Here is a 22,415-nt window from a genome sequence, read left to right as displayed (position 1 = left end):
AGAGACCGGGACACTGACAGATGGAGGAAGTAGGGAATGTGGGAGCTGAGAATGAACCAAACACTTTGGATGAGGCTGGTGAGGTAGTTGAGCTGGTAAAGGCACTTGCTGTACCAGCCCTGTGACCTGAGTTCAGTATCTAGAACCCATGTAAAGGTGGAATCCAGAGAACACAAAAGGGCCAACTAGATGGTTCAGTGGGTAAAAATGCTTGCCACCAAGCCTGAGGGTCTGAGTTTGATCCCAAGCACCTGCTTAATGGACAGAGAGAACCGATTCTCACAAGTTGTCCATGGTTCATTCCCTGTGGCGCACGCACACACACAAACACAACTGAATTAATAAATGCAATTTTTCAAAAATGCTTGAGGGGCGGGGCGGAGAGATGGCTCAGCAGTTAAGAGCACTGATTACTCTTGGAGTGGCCTGCAGTTTGATTCCCAGCACTCGAATGGTGGCTAACAACTGTCGATAACTCCAGTTCCAGGGAATCTGATACCCTCTTCTGATCTCTTCAGGCATTGCACGGCACAGGTGCACTTACCTACATGCAGGCAATACATGCATACACATAAAATAAAAATAATAAATAAATTTTTAAAAATGCTTTGGGCAAATATGGGCTAGAAAAAGAGGAAATGAGGTCCTCTTAATAACTAGAATTTTTGCTCTGAATGGTTTCTCTCTCAGTGAATGCTGTCAGCTCTACACTGTAGGACGTTCAGCAGAATCTGAGGTCTTTGTCCACCAGTGTGGAACAGCAGCCCTGGGACCTTGTGACAGCTGGGCATGAAGGCTTACTCCTGAAATCCTAGTACTTGGGAGTCTGACAGGCAGGATTGATGAGATTTCCAGGTCAGCCTGGCCTACATAACCTAGTCTCAAAAATAAAATAGCATCAGGTTTGTTGATTCACGCCTTTAATCCCAGCACTAGGGAGGCAGAGGCAGGCAGATTTCTATGAGTTCAAGACCAGCCTAATCTACATAGTGAGTTTCTGGCCAGCTGGAGCTACAGGCGTGGTGGCGTACACCTTTAATCCCAGCACTTGGGAAGAAGCAAAGGCAGGTAGATCTCTGTGAGTTCAAAAGGTCAGCCTGGTCTACATAGCGAGTTCCAGGACAGCTGGGGCTACAGGGAGACCCTGTCTCAAAAAAGACCAAAAAAAAAAAAAAAGATTTTTTTCAATCTCTGGGGGCCCTATGTCCTCCAGCCTAGTTTTGACCCCCGGCTCCTTTTTTTTTTTTTTTTTTGGGGGAGGCCTGGGTTTTTTGCATTTCCACATGAACAAAAAAGACCAAAAAAAAAAAAAAAAGATTTTTTTCAATCTCTGGGGGTCCTATGTACTCCAGGCTAGCTTTGAACTCCTGATCCTTCTGTTTCTATTTCTTTGGAGGTAGGTATCAGGCTTACACTACCACAGAGTCAATCTGATTCAACATTTAATAATCCAATCCTTTCCCCTTCTTTTTTGTTTTTGGAAAGCAACCCCTTCAGTAGCAATTCCCACAGGCAATGTCTAGCTAGGATGGATTACTTATTTATTCAGAGACAGGATCTCATATAGCCCAGGCTGGCCTTGAACTTATCTTCCTGCTGGGGTTATAGGTGTGGGGCCTAACATGTCTTTTTCTAGAATTTAACATTTTTCAGTTTCCAGGTATAGAGATCAATCAACAGAATTCCTTCATCTCATTAGACTCCACCCAGAACTCAAAACGTTCCAGGCAGTGGAGATACATTTAATAAGACAGGACCCTTATGTTTTATATCAGTTTGTATATTGCTTGCAATTTGGGAGGTCTGGCTAGCTTATCGGTTATTGGGTGGAATTGGTAGCACAGAGTCTTTTAAAAGTTCATTTTTCTCTCAGAAAGACCAAACACACTAAGGCAGTGTTCAGTTGCTTTTTCAATATGCAGGGCTGTTTGTTAACTACCAAAGTAGCTGTTTCCTCCTGTACATTTTCAAGGTCTTCAGACCTCCACCCAGAGGTCTGCTTTGACAGGTAAATTTACTTCCTCACTCTTCTGGGAACCTATTTTAACTAGTGCTAGTTAGCATCTTCCAGCCAGTCAACAGCAGAAATTCCTACAATAATCTCTCCTTAGTCATGCTAGCTCTGAAAACCAGCAAGTCTTTGTTTTACTCTAAAACTGATGATCCAAGCCCGGCGCGGTGGTGCATGCCTTTAATCCCAGCACTCAGGAGGCAGTGGCAGGCAGATCTCTGTGAATTCAAGGCCTCCTTGGTCCACATAGTGAGTTTCCAGGACAGTGGAGCCACAGAAAGACCCCGTCTCAAAAAGACCAAAAAAATAAAATATAATAAAAATAAAACTGATGATCCATATGGGTTTTTTTTTTTTTTTTTTCCTGTTGGGGGGAGTCTTTTGGAGACAGGGTCTCCCTTGTAGCCCCAGCTGGTCTGGAACTCACTACTTAGACCAGGCTGGCCTTGAACTCAAGAGATCTGCCTGCCTCTTTCTCCCAAGTGCTGAGATTAAAGGCGTGCACCATCACGCCCAACCCAAATGGATTTCCTTATCTAAAACTGAAGCTCCTTATTTTACATCATGCTTTTGTTTGGAAATGTAAAACCAAACTAGGAAGTTGTGACAAGGCCTTCAGTAAGCATTCAGGAAGGTCTCTTCACTGGCAAAGGTGGCCCCTCCCAAAACCCACAGGTATAAATTTTAGCTGCTCGATAAGAGATACCATTAACACAGGATCATAGCACAGGTCCTTTAAAAGGTCTGTCTCCTGATGATCCTCAGAAGTTCAAGACCATCCTCTACTATACAGCAACCTGAACATGAGACCCTGTCTCAAAACTCAAAAGTTGAGTAACTGGAGAGATGGCTCAGTGGTTAAAAGCACTGGCTGCTCTTTCATAGGACCCAGGTTTGATTCCCAGCACCCACATGGTAGCTAACTATCCACAACTCATTTCAGGGGACCCAACGCCCTCTTGTGACCTCTGCAGGTATTGCAGTGCACTTACATACATGCAGGCAATACTCTCATACACATTAAATATTAAAACATTCCTTTGATCCCAGTACTTGGGGGACACAGGCTGTTGGATCTCTGAGTTCCAGGTCAGGTGGGTGGCTGGGTGGGGCTACAGGGAGACCGTTTTAAAGACTAAAATATATTTCTGTGTGTGTGTGTGTGTGTGTGTGTAAGTGTGGTGGCACCCACCTTTTGTCCCAGCACTTGAGAGGCATGGAATTCCTGCAAGCTTTGTCTATATAGGACTTCCAGGCCAACCAGGGCTACATAGTGAGAGCCTGTCTCAAAAACACAAAAAACAAAATTCTCCCTGGGTGTGACAGTACACACAAGTAATCCCAGCACTCAGAAGGTGGAGGTAGGAGGACCAGAAATTCAAGTTATCAAAGTTTAAGGCAAGTTCCAGGCCAGCATGGATACTTGAGATCTTGTACTAAAAAGGGTCAGCAAGATGCCTCAGCAGGTAGCTAGAGAATGCATTAGAGGTTTAGGGTTGAGAGTCATTGCTCCACTTGGGAGAGACAGGCAGGGGGTTCACTTCTCAGCACCCACATCAGGAAGGTCACACTGGCCTGTTAAGTCTAAGTCCAGAAGATCCGACATCCTCTCCTGATCTCACATGCATGCACACATACACATAGGAATAAATTTTTTTTGGTTTTGTTGAGACAGGGTCTCCCTGTAGCCCCAGCTCTCCTGGAACTATGTAGACCAGGCTGCCCTTGAACTCAGAGACCCGCTTGCGTCTGCCTCCTGAGTGCTGGGATTAAAGGCGTGCAGGAATAAATCTTTTAAAAACAAAAGATGGCTCTGCAGGTAAAGGTGCTTGATGCCAAACCAAGCTCCTGATTACCTGTTTAATCCCAAGAACCCACATGGGTGGAGAGAACTGACTTACACAAGGTGTCCTCTAACCTCCACATGGGTTCTCTGTCTAAGAATAATGTTTGAGAAGGGTGTGGTGGCACAGGCCTTTAGTCCCAGCACCTGGGAGGCAGAGGCAGGCAGATCTCTGTGAGTTCTGGGCCAATATGGTCTACATAGTGAGTTCCAGGCCAGCTGGGGCTACCCGGAGACCCTGTCTCAAAAAAACCAAAAAAATAAAAATAAAAAACCAAAACAAAAAAAACTAAGGCAGGATGAATCTCAAGACACAGCTCACAATAAACTTTATTGAAACACACATACACTCATAGGGGCCCGCGTCTTTTCAGTGTTTAGTAGTATAAGACAGGTTCTCCTCCCCTAAGAGAGGAGATAGCCCCATAGCTCCAAGCTATGTCCAGGACTGGACTTGGCTAAACTGGTCTGGACCAGCCAGCTGGGAGAGGCCCAGCTGGGAGAAAATGCCCCCAGGCCTTTGTCTCAGGTGAAGAAGCCATCTTTGTAACTCATCAGTGGTCTTTTCCTGTTTGCTAACTCTCAGTTCCTCTGCAAGTAGGACACTGGTGTGAACACACAGAAAGAAACAGAACACCAACAGCTGGTGTCCAGGATGGACGTTTCCAGGAACCATGGGAGTGCCATGCAAACAGAACATACCAGAAAAACTTATGACACATACCTAATGGGAGAAAAAACATTCAAAATTTATTTTCTGACAGTATCAGCAGGTAAAACTACAGTGGTGTCTTGGAGTCACACATTCATTCACAAGGTGTGATTGGATGACAGTAAGATTGGATGATGTGTTATCTGTAAAAATACCCACTTCACAGTGTAAACAGGTGAACAGGAACAAGCAAACGCTGCTTTCTAAAGCATCCACTTACAATTCTAGAAGGAAAGGCACGGCTTGGCAAAAAACAAAAAAAAAGGATCCTAAAATCAGGTGCAATAACTAAGAGGCAAAACTTTGGACAGTCTCCAGACTCACTTTGGCAAGGGGCTTCGACAAAGTAAGAAGAATTCTCTATGTAAAAGGTCTCTCCTTCATTAAACAGAGCACTGTTCATTCTATCAGCTGCTCAAAATTATTACGTGTACAAAAATGGAAGTGAAAAAAAAAACAAAAAAACAAAAGGAACCACAAAGACATCTTGAACCATTGTTATCACCCAACACATCAACTCTTAGGTTTAAGAGGATGCCTAGAAACACTTTGGCAGTGACAAAATAGGAAAATAGAGACTATTTTTTTTTTTTTGCTACAAAAATAAAAACAATCAATGAGGTAGATAAAGCTCTTATACCCAGGACTTGACTGTCCCAATATCGTAGCCTTCATGCAACATTCAGGAGGGAAGTAAAAATCTTCATGACTTGGAATAAGTTTCACAAAGAAAATTAAAACAGTAACAAAAACCAAACAGGTGAACCTGGGGATAGGAAACTCGATTCCAGAAGTTTCTTCTCGGCGACAATGGAGATTATCTATCACCTGAACCTGAGGTCTCTGGCTCTGGTCCTGCCTCCCTCCAGGGTCTGGGGGGGATCAAGATGCCTGGGGGATACAGGGAGCAGTTGGCACGCTTGCGGCTCCAAACTGTATTTAAATAAGCAGCAGGCACAGACATGTGCCTCCCCCTAAGGACCAAAGCCAGTCAATGCAGGGCATCCTATTAGAGGCTCTAAGGTTGAAGGAAGTGGGTTAATTCTATTACCTTAGGTTTTTCTGAAAATTTTTAGTTTTTTTTTTTTTTTTTTTCTCTTTTCTTTTTTCCCTTGTGTCCGTTTACCCGCATATCATCACCATGGAAGTACACAGCACCCTCCCCCTCCTTTAGGCTAAGAAGCCATCTCTTCCACTGTGGCCCACTGAGTCAACTGTATTCACCACTCCAGGTTGTACAAAGCTATGTACAGTTTGTCCCAAGTAACAAAGCTACTTTTAAAGACCCGCTTCTTTCCAAAATTTAAAAAAAAAAAAAAAAAATCTAGTCCGTTTTTGGTATGATTTTTTTTTGTCATTTTTTCAATTTTCCTCTTTTTTGGCTTTCATTTTTGGCAAAGCAGCATAGCAAGAATCATGATTGTAGGACTGCCCAAGGCTGTGGTCACAGGTGTAAACATCATTTCATACCAGGAAGAGAGAACTAAAGCAGGAGATGGGGTAAAAACTGAGATGAGGATCCCACTTCTTGCATCTCCTCCATCTTAGCTGACAGCGATCTTGTTTTCTTCCAGGAAGTGAGGGAACTGGTGTTTGGACACACCATCCGGTACTCCCGGCTTTTCCACATCACCACTGATGCCTGATTGGGAACCGTCTATCTTGGAGATGGTAGAACTGCTGACCACGGAGCTGGCTCCCAGGGACACGGGAAGGGTGGGGATGCCCCCGCTCTGGATCACCGAGATCTCATTGGTCTTCATGGCGAGGCCTCCATTGAGAACACCAGTGTACTGGCTCCACACAGCAGGGTCCACACCCACAGAGGCCGGGGACAGGAGTTCCTTGGGAAACATCTCAGAGACTCTCTTTCCATCTGCACTCAACAGAGCCATGGTGTTTTCAATAGCCAGCTTCCTTCCCCGGCGGGCAGAGTTATTGTTGGCACCATGTGTCATGTAGTGAACCTGTGGTTGGGAACAGGACAGAGGGTTTCATCAGACAGACGCCCCTTCTTGTTGGGAAGCCCTAACAAACTCCAGAAGGACAAACCCCATTTATATCTTTGTGCTGGGACTTCATGCCAGGTGTGGTGGGGCAAGCCCCTGATCCCAGTACCTAGCACACAGAACTGTAAGGATTCCTGAGTTCAAGTGCAGCCTAGGTTATAATAGTGAGAATAGGAATTTCACTTAAAAAGCAATGGGGGGCGGAGCTAGAGAAATAAATGGCTTATAGGTTAGGAGCACTGGCTATTCTTGCAGAACCAGGTTCGATACCAGCATTCACATAGGGGCTAACAATCATCTCTAATTCCAATTCCAGTGGAATCTGACGCCCTCTTCTGACCTCCTAAGGCAGTGCATGACATGGATGCACTTACATACATGCAGGTAATACACTCATACAGGAAAAATAAAAGTCATAAAATAAAATACCTTTTAAAAAAGCAATTAGAGCTGGGCATGGTGGCGCATGCCTTTAATGCCAGCACTTGGGAGGCAGAGACAGGCGGATCTTTGTGAGTTCGAGGCCAGCCTGGTCTACATAGTGAGTTCCAGGACACAGCTCGGGCTACAAGGAGACTGGGTCTCAAAAAAAAGACCAAAAAAAACCAAAAAAACAAACAAAAAAACAATTAGAAGACAAAACAAAAGTAATTAGAAGCCAGACATGGTGGCATATGATTTTTTTTTTTTGGGGGGGGGGGCTTTTTGAGACAGGGTCTCCCTGTAGCTCCAGCTGTCCTACGTAAACCAGGTTGGCCTTGAACTCAGAGATGCGCCACCACACCCTGCAAGGCACATCATTTTAATCCCAGCACTCAGGAGGCAGAGGGAGGCAGGTTTCTAGGAATTCCAGGCCAGCTGGGGCTAGACAGAGACATCACATCACCCACACACATATGCACTCACATCATGCTGCTCTAGGAGTCAGCACTGGACTTTTTTCTTGAACTCCTATTCTTCCTGCCCCAATGTCCCCACCTCCCAAGTGGTAGTCACCACACTCAGTTTAAAAGGTGCTCTACTAGCCATAGAATCCATGTTTTCATGAATATCAGGTTAGCACTCCCTAGCTCCCCACTCTCATATGTCAAGTCCTCTTAATCTGAGCCGTCTCTCCAGCCCCCATTAAAAAAACCAGCCAAGTACAACAGGGTCTTCATACACAGCTCAAGCTAGCCTTGAACTCTACCCACCCTCTGCATCAGCCCCCAGAGCGCTGAGGTTACAGGTGTGCACTACCACACCTGGCCACAGTGCTTATCTTTACCACCAAGTTTAAGACAGTGCAACTTGAGAGGTTGAAATGAAGTCTTTAATCCCAGCACTTCTCAGCTGGCCTTGATCTTAGAGATCCACCTGCCTCTGCCTCCCAGGTGCTGGCGCTAAAGGCATACGCCACCACACTGGGCATATTTTTAAAAAAAAACTTATCAACAGAGAGGTGCCACACACCAACCATCCCTCACAAACACCCTTGAGCACCTACCTTCAGGTTGCCCTTGGTGGTAAAAGCTCGGCCACAGATGTTGCATACGAATGGTTTCTCTCCCGTATGTGTCCGCTCGTGGATCTGAAGGGCACTGGCCGAGGAGAAGTTTTTCCCACACCGTGTACAGCAGTGTTGCTTGGCCTGTCGGCGTGGCTGGGCTGTTAGCAAAGGTGTCATGCCTGGGGACATGGTGGAGGGTCCGACAAACGTGCCGGGAACTTCAACTTTGACATAGGTAGGCTGTGCTCGGATAAACGTTGATGGGAGACTGGTGCGACCTAGTGTGTGGAGGGGAAGAAATCCAAACTTTTATCATCTAATACAATTCATTGTTTGAAACAAAATGAACTTTTGGCAACAGTTGCCCATTAAGCATGTGTAAGTGGCTCACAGAAAATTTACACTTCAAAAACAGCTTGCTCTGAATTCTTGTGCCTGTGTGTGCCGTGGAGGTCTGAGGACTGACAACCTGGGGTGTTGTTCTTCTGGTGTTATCCACCTTTTTGTTTAAGACAGGCTCTCTCACTAGTCTAGAACTTTGCCAAGTGGGCTAGGCTAGTCAGCCAAGGAACTCCAGTGACCTGTCTCCATGTCCTGTCTTAACCCTACTTGTTACAACCATGCCCCACCATGCTCATCTTCTTTATACAGGTTCTGGAGATCAACCAGCTTACAGGGCTTTACCAACTGAGCCATCTCCCCAGCCCAGCTTCTCTGACTTATTTATACAAAAAACTAAAAATACATTCCCTTACAGACAGGCCTGCAATGCTAACTACTTGGGAAGCTGAGGTAGGAGAATTGCAGTGTTCAAGGCTTGCCTGGTCTACAGAATGAGTTCAAAACCAAACTAAGCCAATCTCAAAAAGAGACAGAGAGAGAATGAATCTGGGGCTTGGCAGCACACGCCTTAAAACCCAGCACTCAGAGGACAAAAGCAGATCCTGTGAGTTCCAGTCTACAGGCTAGAGCTACACAGTAAGACTGTCTTTAGTATGTCCCTGTGGGGTAAAACACAAAAACAAAAACCATGCTGTCCACACTCAACTTGTGTTATTCATGATAAATAAAAAGCCTGCTTGGTGCCAGGACAGAGGCAGGCATTAGATCCCGCTACCCAGAAGCACAGAAAAGCCAGTTGCTCCACAGGAGCTTCAGGTCACACTGTCAAGTTCAACCCAGGTTCCTTTTTGATGACCTTGAGCCCCAAACGGACATTAAACTCCATCACCTTCCATCTCAGAGCGGCTGCTCTCAGGACCCTGGGCCTTGCTCCCCTCGGGAGATGGAGACTTGACACTTTCTGCTTGGCTAGTGGCGGGGGAAACTGCCTGGAAGGACATAGTCTCCATGACTTCCGGGCTTCGGCTCTGATATTCCTGGTCCCCCAGGAGTGAAGATGAGTCGTTAGTCAGGCCGTCGCTCTCCACTGAGCCGTTCTCTCGGCTGCTCTGCCGCTGCAGGCCCAAAGAGGTAGGACCCCCTTTTCCTGCCACATCTAGAGAAGCCACCACAGAGAAGCCCAGAGTGGGTGATGCCAAATGGGTGCTGGGATGTGGTGCAGAGACCTTCGAGGGGCCACTGGGGACCTCCTGGGAGCAGACTTGGTCGACATCGACCACGTCGTCCTGGCAGACGGGACCAACGCTGCCATTCTCGCTGACAGCGATGGGCTCTGGACCTGTGAAGTCACAGGGACTCTCTGGCAGGGGTGTGTTGGGGATCTGGCCACCCATGTGCATCCGAATGTGCTGCTGGAGCATGACTGCGTTGGTAAACTTCTTGTGACAGATGGGGCAGGAATGCTGTGTCTTTGTGGATGTGCTGGTTCGGTGAACCCCGAGGTGTGTCTTCAGGTTCCCTTTGGTGGAGAAGGCCCGGCCACAGATCTTACACTGGAATGGCCTCTCCCCGGTGTGGGTACGGTAATGCATCTTGAGAGAGCTCTGGCAGCTGAGGACTCGGTGACAAATGAGACACTCGTTGGGGTCGGTGGTAGCCTTGTCAATGTTCTCCACCAGCTGTTGCAACTTCAGCGTCTCTGACCCTGACTCGGGGGTCCCACTCCCATGGAAAGCCCCAACCCTTGGGGGATTATGCATGGGCCCCATCCCAGGTAGTGGGGGTCCCACCTCACTTTCTGGAGAAGGCCCTGGCTGCAGGTCGTTGGGCAGGGAGTCACCCATGAGGTCCTTGGCGTGAGGCCCGGAAGAGAGATTCCGAGGTGACACTATGGAAGGGGTCCCTGCAACAAGAACGGGTTTGCTGTCTATAGACAGGCTGGCTTCATCTACAGGGATGATGGGGAGCGAGAGTGCATAGGGGGGGCCGGGGGCTGGAGCCACCTTGTCCTGGAATTCAGCAAACAGCTGGGGGTTTGCTTTCACCTGGGGGTGTCGGTGAAAGTGCACCTTGAGGTTGCCCTTGGTGGTGAAGCGATGACCACAGACAGAGCACACGTAGGGTCTCTCTCCGGTATGGGAGCGGAGGTGGATCTGCAGGGAGCTATCAGTCCCAAAAACCTTGCCACAGTACTTACACTTGTGTTTGCTGAGAGTGGCCTCGTCCTTGGCCTTGCCATCCACCGATGAGGCTGAGATGTTTGGTGGCTTCCCTTTCCCTTTCTTGGACGGGTCTAATGCCACAGCAGAGAAAGGGCTCTGGAAGAGCACAGAGCCCGGGGTCTGAGGTAGCAGGGTGCTTGGGAGGCGAGACATGAAGTTAGGGAGTACCCGAGGCCCGTCGGGCTTCAGGGTAAAAGGTGTCATTCCTGAGGACAGCGGGCTGGCTGTGGATGGGACATTGGTATGAGGTAGCTTGGCTTGTTTCAAGGCATCTAGAGACAGAGCCGGGCTCGTGGCTTTCTGGCTGAGCAGAGCCACGGCGGCTGACACCTGCTGGGACACATGGCTGCTTAAGGTCTTCAGAGAGTCAGCACCAGCCACACCAGAGTGGAGGGCATGGGTGGCCCACATGTTCACCTGGACCCGGATCTGCTCTGTGAGCTGAATCTGCTGTAGCTGCTGCTGTTGCAGACATAGGATCTGTTCCAGGACCCACGGGATGCTGTGGACAGCGGGCACTGGCACCGGAGGGACCTCCGCACTCCGCTGGTTCACAGCCACCTTGGTGCCACGGAGTGCCTGCAGAGTCACATTGGTGTTGGTCACTTTGCCTTTGGGTAAATAGCTTATGTCCTGGGGGATGGGTGGTAAGGCAGGCTCTGTCTTCAAGTACAGGACAGGCTCGGTGGCAGGCTTCTCCTTCGAGTCTCCGGAGCTGCCAGTGCTGTCCCTAAGAGTGTCCTTACTGTTTGGGCTGGGTGGCTGGTGGCTCAGGACAGCTCTGGAGAAGTCGTCTGAAGGCACCGGCCCCTCACTGTCGTTCATGATGAGGACAGGAGGATTCTTAGTGCAAGATTTCTTGTGTTCCACGAACTCAGAGAGGCTGAAGAACTCAGCACAGCACTTCTCACAGATGTGAGTCTCCTCCCTCCGGGGCCGCTTCAATGGGGCTTTGTCCCCTATGGCTCCTTCATCATTTCCTGGCAGGTTCGTTGCACCTGTAACGAGAGAGAAAAGGAGATAATAACGCTGCCCTGGAAAAGGGTGTGGGTGTGACTGACAGTGACTTACAATAGACAGATGAGTCTCTGTTACCCAAGGCCATTTAAGTGACTTAAAGAGTCCTACAGCCTGAATAAATGGGTTATGGGGCAAACTGTGTCCCCTGAGAAGCCACAGCCAGTTCCCACCCCCTGTGCATATGATTTAATCTAGATAAAGTTGTTTGTTTGAGGCTGGTCTCACTTACTGCACAGTCCTGGCTGGCCAAGAACTCACTATGGAGACCAGACTGGCCTGGAATTCACAGATATCTGTCTGCCTCTGCCTCTCTGCCCCTGAATGCTGGCATTAAAAGTATATGCTGAGATGCACTGATTTTTTTTTTAGAGCCATGTGAGGACCAAAGCAAAGTTAATATAACTAAGGGGTCAGAAGTCAAGGATTGGTGAAACCAGTTTAGTCTGCCTTAGAGCCAACAGGAGAAACCCTGATGCCCCATAAATTCAGACATTTACCTTTCCACACCTATAGAAGAAAAGTGGTTTTTAAGCTACCCAGCTTGTGGTAGTTTGCTATAGCAACTCTAGGTTACAGCTTTATTTTATTATTTATTAATTTCTTAGATAGGGTCCTATTTTATAACTCAGGCTAGCACTGGACTCACAGCAATCCTCCAGCCTTGGCCTCCCAAGTCCTGGGATTACACCCAACTAGATGGTTTATTATACTAACCCTGGTCAAATCCTCTGTGCCTCCCTCCCAGCTGGCTTTCAGAGGCCAACAAATAGGAGCTAGCCAAATACCAAGAACATTGGAACTGGGTCAAACCCCACCTGATCTCCACCCTGAACCAAGTAACCAGCGGTGAACACTCACCTACCAGGATGACAGAAGTTTAAAGGTGCCAACAAGATAGCATTAATTCATCCCAAATAATTCACTTCTGCGGGGCCTGATGGTTCAGGCCTGTAATATCAAGTACCTTGGAGGCTGAGGCAGGAAGACCAGAAGTTCAAAGCCAGCCTGGTACAGAGAGTTCCAGGTCAGCTAAAGGAACTTAGTAACGCCCTGTCTCCAAATAAAAAAATAAAGAGGACTCAGTGGTTAGAGCTTCCCTGGCATGCAAGACGCCCTGGGTAAACTTTATAGGAAAGACAAGAATATCCCAGAAATATCATGCACAGGGGCTGGAGTGATGGCACAGAGGTTAAGAGCACTGACTGCTCTTGCGGAAGACCCGGGTTAGATTCCCAGCACCCACATGGAGGCTATGAACTGTCCTTAACTCCAGTTCCAGGGGAATCCAACTCCCTCTTCTGACCTCTACAGCACTGCAGTACACAGGTGCAGTCACATACATGCAGGCAATACACTCATACATATAATAAAATATTTTTTAAAAAAGATATAAGACAGCCGGGCATGGTGGCGCACGCCTGTATTCCCAGCACTTGGGAGGCAGAGGCAGGCAGATCTCTGTGAGTTCAAGGCCAGCCTGGTCTACATAGTTCCAGGACAGCTGGGGTTTACAGGGAGACCCTGTCTCAAAAAGACCAAAAAAAGAAAAAAGAAAAAGACGTAACACAGACTTCACTGTCCTTTCAATTGAAAAGCCCACCACAGCACCAAAGATCTGGAGGGAAAATAAACCTTTATGCAAAAACAGAAGTAGAGGAAAGAAAACGGATGTTTAACAACCCCCTTAGAAGCTCTACTGCTAGAATTCTCCTTCTTAAAATCAAGTACAAAAGATCCAGTTCAGGACTGGTCTACTCTTTTTCTTCATTCATTCATTTGTTCAACATAATGTATATGAGTATTTTGCCTACATGTGCAGTATGTAAGTGCACTATATGCGTGCAATGCTCATGGTAGTCAGAAGAGGGTGTCAGATCTCACAGTTGTTAGCAGCCACGTGGGTGCTGGGAAATCAAACCCCAGTACTGAAAAAAAAAAAAAAAAAAAAAAAAAAAAAAAAAAAAAAAAAAAAAAAAAAAAAATAAAAAAAAAAAAAAAAAAAAAAGCCGCACATTTTATTTCTTTTCTTTGTGCATGCCTCAGCGTGTTTGTGGAGGTCAGAGGAAAACTTGTAGGAGTCTGTTCTACTATGTAGTTCCTGAGGATGGAACTCGGGTCATAAGGCTTGGTGTTAACCACCTTTACCCCCTACATGCAAGCGATACACTCATACACATGAAAATAAAATGTTAAAATAAATAAATAAAACAAAATCAATTCCCAGATAGGTGCCACTGCTACACACAATTTCCCAGAAGTCTGAATGGGGTGCTGATGGGGGGTGGTGCTCAGTGGCCCAAGTCTTGTGGGCTGGTGGGAGGGCTCAGTGGGTAAAGCACCTGCCACTTACCCTGACAACTGAGTTAGATCCCGGGGACCCACATGGAGGAAGAAGTGACCTCCCTTCCCAAGTTGTCTATGACCTCCAGAGGAGCATGCTCACACATGAAACAAAAAGGAAATTAAGCCCTTACAGTACAAGCCTGATTTCCTGCGTTTTATCCCCAGAACCCACTTTAAGTTGAAGGAGAGAACCAACTCCATAGTCATCCTCTGCCCTCCACACACTCACCATGGTACATCATGACACCTGCACATGCACACACACACACACACACACACACACACACACACACACACACACACACAGAGAAAATGAAATTTGGGGCTGGAGAGATGGCTCAGAGGTTAAGAGCACTGGCTGCTCTTGCAGACGACCCGGGAAGTGCCTGGGTTTGGAGGTTGACCACCCTCCATAACTCCAGTTCCAGGGGCTCTGACCGCTTCTGACCTCCTCAGGGACCGCGTGACACGGGTACACTTAAATACATACAGGCAACACACACAAAATAAAAATAGCAAAATATTTTCTTAAATCTTTTTAAATAAAAAGGAAAAAGGGAGAAAGGCCGGGCATGGTGGCACACACCTTTAATCTAGGCCAGTCTCATCAACATAGTGAGTTGTTGAGAAGAACCTGTCTCAAAAAAAAAAGGAAGAAAATTCTGTGCCGTGAGCTTTTCAAGTTTCGTGCAGGCAGATATGCATGGATGTGCTTCTTCCCGGAGTTGACACCTGAATTAAATTTTAGTGTTTTTCTCTGACTGACAACTCCCCTGTTTGTGACAAGGATATTTCTTGTATTCCTCATATTTAACAAACAGCAGTATTACTCTGGGCGTGGTAGTGCAGGCCTTTAAACCCAGCACTCAGGAGACAAAGGCAGGTGGAGCTCTGCGTCCAAGGACTGCCTGGTCTATATTCTGGGGACAGGTAGATAATAATAAACCATAATAACACAAAAGGATGGCCCTTGGCACATCAATAAGTTTCTAGGCAAGTTAAGTAGAAATAATCTAAACATGGGATAGAAAACTATATTCATCTTTGTGCCAAGCTGTCATTTAAATTAGCACCACATACCTCCAAGGTACACAGCCACTGGGGTCTTCAGTCTGCCAAGGCGTTTTTCCTCGAGACAGGGTCCTGTATCCCAAACTCTCTAAATCCTAGAACTCCTAATCCTCCTGCCTCAGGCTCCAAGTGCTGGAATTACAGGTATGCATCACCACACCCAGTTTTAGATTTTCTGCAATGCTGGGAAACCCATCTAAGCTACAGTCTCACCTACTTTTGAAGGGCCAAAGTATTCTCCTCAACCAGATAGGCCCTCACAGCACTCTCCACAGACTGCACTGGGCCACGTTGTCAATCCCACAATCTCACAAGTATCCATCCTTGTTCCAATTTCACAAACGTGGACAGAGGCTCAAAAAAGAAGGAAATGGGAGCCTGGAGAGATGGCTCAGTGGTTAAGATCACTGGCTGCTCTTACAGGGGACCCAGGTTCAATTCCCAGCACCCACATGGCAGCTAACAACTGTCCCTAACTCAAGTTCCAGGGGATCTTACACCCTCTTCTGACCTCCACAGGCACTGTACGAACTGGGTGTACCTTACATGCAATACACTCATACACATAAAATAAAAATAATAAAAGGAAGTGACCGGAGGTGACAAGAGCTGTCTCTCAAATCTCTTTCATTCAACCTCTGGAGGCTTCTTCAGTTTTTCCCCTAATTGCCTTACCTCCCTCAGGAAAATTTAGTGTCATAAATGTGTCTATTGTGACTCTTTGGAGGGTAGCACAAACCATCATTGTAATCCAATGTTTCATCTCACTCAAAATAGATTTCTCTTGGACAGCAATATCCTTACGCTGAGTATGTTTTATCTATGTTCTCTCTATGACAAGCTCATTTAATTTTTTGTGAGTGCTAGGGACTGAACCAAGGTCTTGAACATACTAAGCATAGGTTTTAGTACTGAACTACACCTGAACCTTCAGCTCCTAAAGCAGGTGAGGCGTTTGTTTGCTTTGAGGTAAGGTCTAGCTATATAGCCTAGATTATTTTTTAATTCACTATGTACCTCAGGCTGGCCAAAAACTCATGGCAATAATCCTTCCTCAGCCTCCCAAGTGCTGGTATTATAGGCATATGTGGCTGCCTTGGGCTCTAAAGCAGGCCATTCTTAATCTGGAACTCATGAAATTTAGGAAAACAAGCAAATACCAGCATCTTTATTATCAAGATATTGACCAAAAATTTAACATTTCTTTCAGTTAGGCATGCAAGAAACAATTCATTAATATGAGCAGAGCATAAGGCCATCAAAACCAGCAACTACAAGCAAGTATTTTCCTAGGGAGCTCTGGCTCTTGTACTTCCAGCAAAATTCTAACAGTTGTCCAACATACCAGACCTTATTGCTTATTTTATTAATTAATAAAAAGATACATGTTACTATTGCCTTCCCCTAGTATTTATAAGGGGGGGGGGACGGATGATTCCAAGACCCCCATGAACACCAAAGTCAGTGGGTGCTCTATGGCATAGCATTTACTAACAACTAGTAGACAGGTACTAGTCCACAGGTAAGCCTTAGCCCACCCCCATACTGGGGATTAAACCCAACAAGCAGGGGGAGCGCTCTCCAGCTGAGCTGTATCTCCAACCCCCATTCTTTAATCTCAATGACTTAGCAAACCCCTGTGCAATGTAAATGCTATGTAAATAGTTCTGAGATTGCATTGTTTAGGGAGAAATGGCAGCAACAATAGCCTGTGCTAGTTATTCTAGAACCTGCAGATAAGGAAGACCAGGAAAGAAAACGTAAATGTTTTTCTGAGAGCTGTGTGTCAATTGTACTGTGTTCCTGGGCATTCTGTGTCTTTTCAGCATTCTGTTGAGAAGGGATCTATGCCCCCCCAAAAGGTTAAGCTCCTCTGCTCTGGTAGGATCCACCAGTTCCTAGTGATTTACGGCCCAAATGCCAGCTGCCCTCACTGTATACATAAGCCCCAAAGCCCACATTTCTCTCCAGCCTGGAAGGCTCGCACAGGCAATACCCCACTTAAAACTGCACAGCTCTGTTTGCTTGGGTAGTAAACACTGCCGCATCCACACCACCACTGGCAAATACCAAGCCCTATTTGCCAAGGAGTCAGAGGACCCTGTTAGGAACAATGGCTGGCTCTGCTTAAGTTAACCCAAAGGAAAAGAAAGCAAAGTTCACAGGGATTACACAGCAAGCAGTTCTAGCCTCCCCCCACCCCACCCCCATTCCGAATTTTAGGAATGTTATCTCTCAGCATCTAGTTATCCAATAAGTTGGAAGAATGCAGTAAACCCAGCAGGGGTCTTAGATTCAACCTCAGCCAAATGGATGGAAAATACTCTTACTATTGTATAGGAAGAAAGCTAATCTACCAGGAGGCCAGCCACTGGCTGGAGACAAACAGCCAAAAAAATAAAATCCCCTGATAAAAGCCTGGTGACTCTTCTGTATTAATATAATGAAGACGAACAGGTTACCTAAAGCACAGCCCTACCCCCAGGATAAGTGCTCACCGAAAAAAAAAAGTTATTATGTCCCCAGGTATTGACCTGGTTGAAAGAAAGGATCTGACTAGTTTCATACTGCTTAAGTAGCAAGCCTGGAAATCAACTTGTAGATGGCCAATTTGATCTGAAATTAAGTTTCTACTTAATATCAAACAGTCTTTGATCAAAGTTCAGGGGCCCTATGGAAAAGGTTTTAAAAGAGTCAAAGGAAAAGCAGATGGGATGGGATGCTTCAGTGGATAAAGGCACTTGCTGCAAAGTCTAAGGACCTGAGTTCTATCTCAAGGGACCCATGTGGTGGAATGAGAAACAACACCCACAATTTGTATGTACACACATAAAATAAATGTAATACTTTTTTGAAAGAGTGAAAAGGTCAAAATAAGGCACACAAAGATTGGTTCTCACCCCTATCCTGGGGAAGTCTCACAGAGCCTGGGATCAGGAGACACAAAGCCTGACCCAGATGCAGTGGAGAGGCTGAATAGTAGGCACCTCTACCCTAGAGCCCAAGGGTTCTCAACACGTTTAGGTGTTGTGCTTTTTTTAAAAATAACTCAAAGTGTAGATTAAATTGAGTAAGAACAATTATTTCCTGAAACCTTTCCCCATTACTTTTTCTAAAACAATATGGTGCAGAGAAAGTTGTCAAATAATTTATTCCTGACTTCCCTTCCCAGGATCCCTTCATCTACAACTTCTAAAGGTGATTAGGAAAAAATCAGGAGGGCTGGACATAAGTGTGATACAGGCTTCTAATGCCAGTACTTGAGAGGCAGAGATGGGAGCACAAGTTTGTGGCCAACCTGAGCTATATTGAGTTCTAAATCAAAGCCAGCCCAGTTGAGGGTGGAGGGCGAAAAGTATCCAAAAAGGGCAGAAATGTCACCAAACCCAACCAGCTTCAGACACCAACCATGGCTTCCTTATCTTCCTAACAAGGAAAAAAAAAAAAAAATCACCAACTGCTGTAAGATCATGCACAAACTGCAGAACAGGAGGCAGGCCAGACAAGACACTAAGGGCAAAGCCAGGTCCCCAAGGTCCTGCAATTCACTTCCCATGGAGTAAATCTGCAAAGTTACTTCAGTGGGAATTAAAGGTAATGTGCTGCTCCCAGCCTGGGGTCTGGCACTCAGCAGGCTTTCTGTTTCAACACAAGTATTTCAATGAGCATTGGCAAAAACATTTTGTCATTTTCAACAAAATTAATTACCGATCACCCTCCCAACACACAATACGCTGTTATAGCTGAAATCACTGTAGATGTTTTCAATGCCTGTGTATGTATAAAGACTCAAAGTGTGTGTGTGTGTGGGGTGTGTGTGTCAAGCTAGGCTCAAGTTTACAAAGCACCACCAGAAGGGAATGTAGACCCTATCTAACCAAACTTTACCAGAATTTTTTCCAAGCTCCCATAGCCTCACAAGAAATGGTTCTCCAGTCCCTCCCTAGGAGAAAGCCTGCTAACTCCCCAGCACCAGTGCCAAAGTTATCATTTACCAGAGGGCGAGTTCACGAATTTTTACAAGCAATTTATCTTTAAGGAATTAAAGAAGGGCCCTGCGCAAATTACAGCCCCTCTCCCCTTTTGGTAACTCCAGTCAATTTGCTTGAAATGCTAACTATCGCCAGTGTAGGCAGGTCAATGAAGGCCAGAAACTGGAGCTAAATTACAAGAAACTTGGGAATCTTAATCGCTGAAAGTTGTAATCCAGTTTAGCACAAAGGGTATTTGAAACCCTTTTGAGAAAATGCTAATTTTCCCTTAAGTAGTGAGTCCCCCTCCCGGACCACCTGCGGATTTTTTGATCTGCTAATTTATTGCCCGGATTTCTTTTTTTTTTCTTCTTTTTCCTCAAAAACTGCCTTCCACGGACAGACAACTAAGAAGATGGATCCAACCTTAACTTGTATGGGATCTATCACCCAACCTCCCGGAGGTGGAACACTGCTGGGGGAGGGATAGGGAGCTGCTTCTTTCCCAAGGCTACAACCAGGGCTCGGCGAATACATTCAGGCTTTGAGGAATTCTTTCTAAGAATTCCAGAACACCGCGCACAGCCAGCTAGCTACGAGAAGGCACCGAACCAGCAGAAATCCCCAGGGTGTCCCGGGCCCTGCCCAGCCCAGCCACACGCCCCCAGCCGGCCCCACTCACCAGGTGTGAGCCAGCATCTGCAGGGACCGCCTCCCAGCCCCCGGTGCGGTTGCAGGATGCGTCTCCAGGGGGCGCCCGAGCGCAGCCCCCACCGGGTGGGTATGCACCGAACCCCGGTGATCAATAGAACTCCCTTCCCAAATCCCGGTGAGAGAGCACGCACAGCCAGGGTCCAGCCCAGGTTAACTGCCACTCCAGCCAGCGCTCTCCCAAGCCCTACTGGAACACGCTGCTCCTCCACGCTCCCCAGAGTGCCAACCACCAGCAAACGCCCCACTGGTGCTCGCCCACCCAAAAAGAAGGGGGATGGGAGGTCAGCGCAGGACCAGGGGAGGGGTCAGGGCCAGGAGCTCGCCCCTCCTCTCCAGAGGAAGCAGGCGGGCCGAGGGTTAACCCTTTTGTTCCAGGTGGACCAGACGACCGAGCCTCTCCACGATGGTTGCCCCCCACCCTCACTCCTCTAGCCAAGGCACAAAGAGTCCATCCGGGTCGCTGGGATCGCTGGTGTGGGATGCTCTAACCCCCCCTCCTCAGATACGCCCCCCAAAAGCACAGTGGACCCCTCGGCCAAAGTAGGACCTTTCATTTGCCCTGGGGAAAAACTGTTCTGGGGTGAAAGGTCCTGGAACTACGATAAATTTAGGGAATTGGGTACAAAAATGGGAGGGGTACCGAGCTCGAAAGGTAGCAATTTTGGGATCCGCGGGAAACCAGAGGGCACTATCGGGGCGCGCAGTGCCCCGGGATTGCTACGCACAGCCCAACGAGTGGGGCGAATTAGAAAGCAGGCGGGGAGCAGAGAGCCGCGGAGACCCTGGCGGGAGGGAGGCGAGGTGCCCCCTCCCCCACGCGGACGCTCCAAATTTATCAGGCGACAATTTGGCGGGCCCGGGAGGGGAGGAGATAGTGGGAGCCGGACTTGCTCCCGTTGGGAAGGAGCCGGCCTCGGGAGGCGCGGAAGCGTGGGCCAGGTCAGCCCGGGAGCTCGCCCCGCGCGCGACCGCCCAGTCCGACCTCTCCCCTTTCACATCCCTGGCGTGTGCAAAGCTGCCCGCCCCAGAAAACCACGCACACAAAAAGGCAAAGTGGGATGCATCTCAGCCGGGGTCACCGTGCACCCCGGAACCCTGGGGAACTGGCACCCCTCCGCCTTGCCGCGGCTATTTTTAGGAAGTCGGAAATCAAAGATGGCTGGAGGTCAGGCCCCGAAAGGTTAGGGCGAAGATCCGAAGACTGGGTAGCCCCGGGGGACAAGCCGAAAAGTGAGATGAAATAACTAAAAAATAAAAATCTCGCCGGGCGTGGTGGCGCTCGCCTTTAATCCCGGCACTCGGGAGGCAGAGGCAGGAGGATCTCTGTGAGATGGAGGCCATCCTGGTCTACATAGAGTTTCAGGCCAGCCGGGCTACATTGTGAGACTTTATTTTTTTTTTAAGGTAAAAATAAAATTAAAATCTCAGAAAGGCAATAAAACAGAGCACGGGTCCCCAAATCGGCGCGCTCCCGCCCCCGCCGCAGCGCGGGTGGCCGGCACCCGAGTCCAGGGTGGGGGGTGGGGAGGTCGCGCCCCCTCCCCCATCGGCCTGGGAGGGGCGCGTGCAACAGATCGCCCTCCTCCGGGGGGTCCTCCAGGGGTGCGCCCCTCCTCCAAAGGCCCCTAAGGGGGTGGTGGAGAGGGTGGGGAGCCTGGGGGGGGGCTCTTTCTTTTAAAAGAGGCGCCAGAAAGGGAGAGGGAAACCTAAGTTACCAAAGTTGGGGGTGTGCTTTGCAATGGAGTGGAGGGGAGCCAATTACCGGACAGAGGACAAGGAGAGGGGAACTTGGAGAGAGAGGGCGGCAGAGGAATGGGGGGGGGTCAACTTTACAATAAGAGGGGAGAGCTGGGGGGAACTTCCACGGGGAAGGGGGGAGGTTGCCCCCACCTCTCTCTCCCTCTTTCATGGAAGGGGTTCCCAGACCTCGGTTCCAGGATCCGCACCCTAGATGGACGCGCGGCCGTCCAGGAAGCTCCCTCCCCGGGTGGACCGACCGTCGAGCGCTCGGGCCCCACTCACCCGGCTCCCCCGCCGCCGCATCTGCAAAGTCGGGGCTCGGCTGCTGCTGCGCGCCCCGGTCTTCCTCCGAGTTGATGTGCTGGGGTTTCGCCTGCTTGCGCCTCGACATGATGCGCGCATCGGGGCGCCGGGAAGAGCCCTAGTGACTTGCCCCCGCTCCGCCACAAATTCCTGGAGTTGGGAAATTTTACCCCCCTTTGGCCGGAACGCGCATGTCCCAGTAATTATTATTATCAATAATGCATTGCGATTTATCATGAGCCCTGACAGCTGATTGGCCTGGGTCCAAGACCTCAGAGATCATTTAAATAAGTCCTCATTGATCAGGGAGGGGCGAGGCATGCTGGGCTTTGTAGTCCGGTCCTACATGTGACAAAGGCGTGTTCATCAGGGAAGCGTAGCTAATTAGCATCCGGGCTCAGATTGGCTGGGGCGTGGGCGAAATCCGCGGGGACCATCCTCGCTTCCACTAGGCGTCCTAGGAGAGGAAAAGAAAAAGCCGGGAAATTGAGATTTATGAAAAACCGGGAGCGCACGAGAAAGTTTCAGAACGCCTGGGTTCCGGTAGCGCGCTCCAAAAATTGCTTTAGTGATTGCAAGGTCGATAACCGGCAGCTGAGGAAGGTCTGTCTGCTCATCGTGGATA

The 22,415-nt window shown here is 48.1% G+C and overlaps 1 protein-coding gene across 4 annotated transcripts; it reads right to left on the bottom strand.

The window, feature by feature from the left end:
• Window positions 1-5,930: 5,930 nt before the first annotated feature.
• Sall4 (spalt like transcription factor 4) lies at window positions 5,931-21,894 on the bottom strand. Of its 4 annotated transcripts, none has more exons than XM_008835141.3 (4): window positions 21,770-21,894; window positions 9,296-11,626; window positions 8,062-8,342; window positions 5,931-6,533 (listed from the first exon to the last, which is right to left on the bottom strand). In XM_008835141.3, exons 1-4 carry the CDS (start codon window positions 21,876-21,878, stop codon window positions 6,111-6,113), a joined length of 3,144 nt encoding a protein of 1,047 aa, XP_008833363.1. In that variant the 5' UTR covers window positions 21,879-21,894; the 3' UTR covers window positions 5,931-6,110. The 4 variants fall into 4 exon arrangements, with proteins under 4 accessions (XP_008833363.1, XP_017654174.1, XP_008833364.1 ...); XM_017798685.2 differs by having other exon boundaries at window positions 10,604-11,626; XM_008835142.3 differs by having other exon boundaries at window positions 10,616-11,626.
• Window positions 21,895-22,415: the final 521 nt, after the last annotated feature.

The sequence above is a fragment of the Nannospalax galili genome, unplaced genomic scaffold (assembly GCF_000622305.1).
Source record: "Nannospalax galili isolate Female #2095 unplaced genomic scaffold, S.galili_v1.0 scaffold596, whole genome shotgun sequence".
Classification (NCBI taxonomy): Eukaryota; Metazoa; Chordata; class Mammalia; order Rodentia; family Spalacidae; genus Nannospalax; species Nannospalax galili.
This window is presented reverse-complemented; position numbering and strand designations above follow the sequence as displayed.

Bases quoted from the DNA above. Each gene is read 5' to 3' on its own strand.
- Sall4 (XM_008835141.3), bottom strand. From the start codon at position 21,878: ATGTCGAGGCGCAAGCAGGCGAAACCCCAGCACATCAACTCGGAGGAA. The intron at 11,627-21,769 runs GTGAGTGGGGCC...CTCTCGTTACAG, and splicing joins TGCGGCGGCGGGGGAGCCGG to GTGCAACGAACCTGCCAGGA. The intron at 6,534-8,061 runs GTAGGTGCTCAA...TCCCAACCACAG, and splicing joins CCACCAAGGGCAACCTGAAG to GTTCACTACATGACACATGG.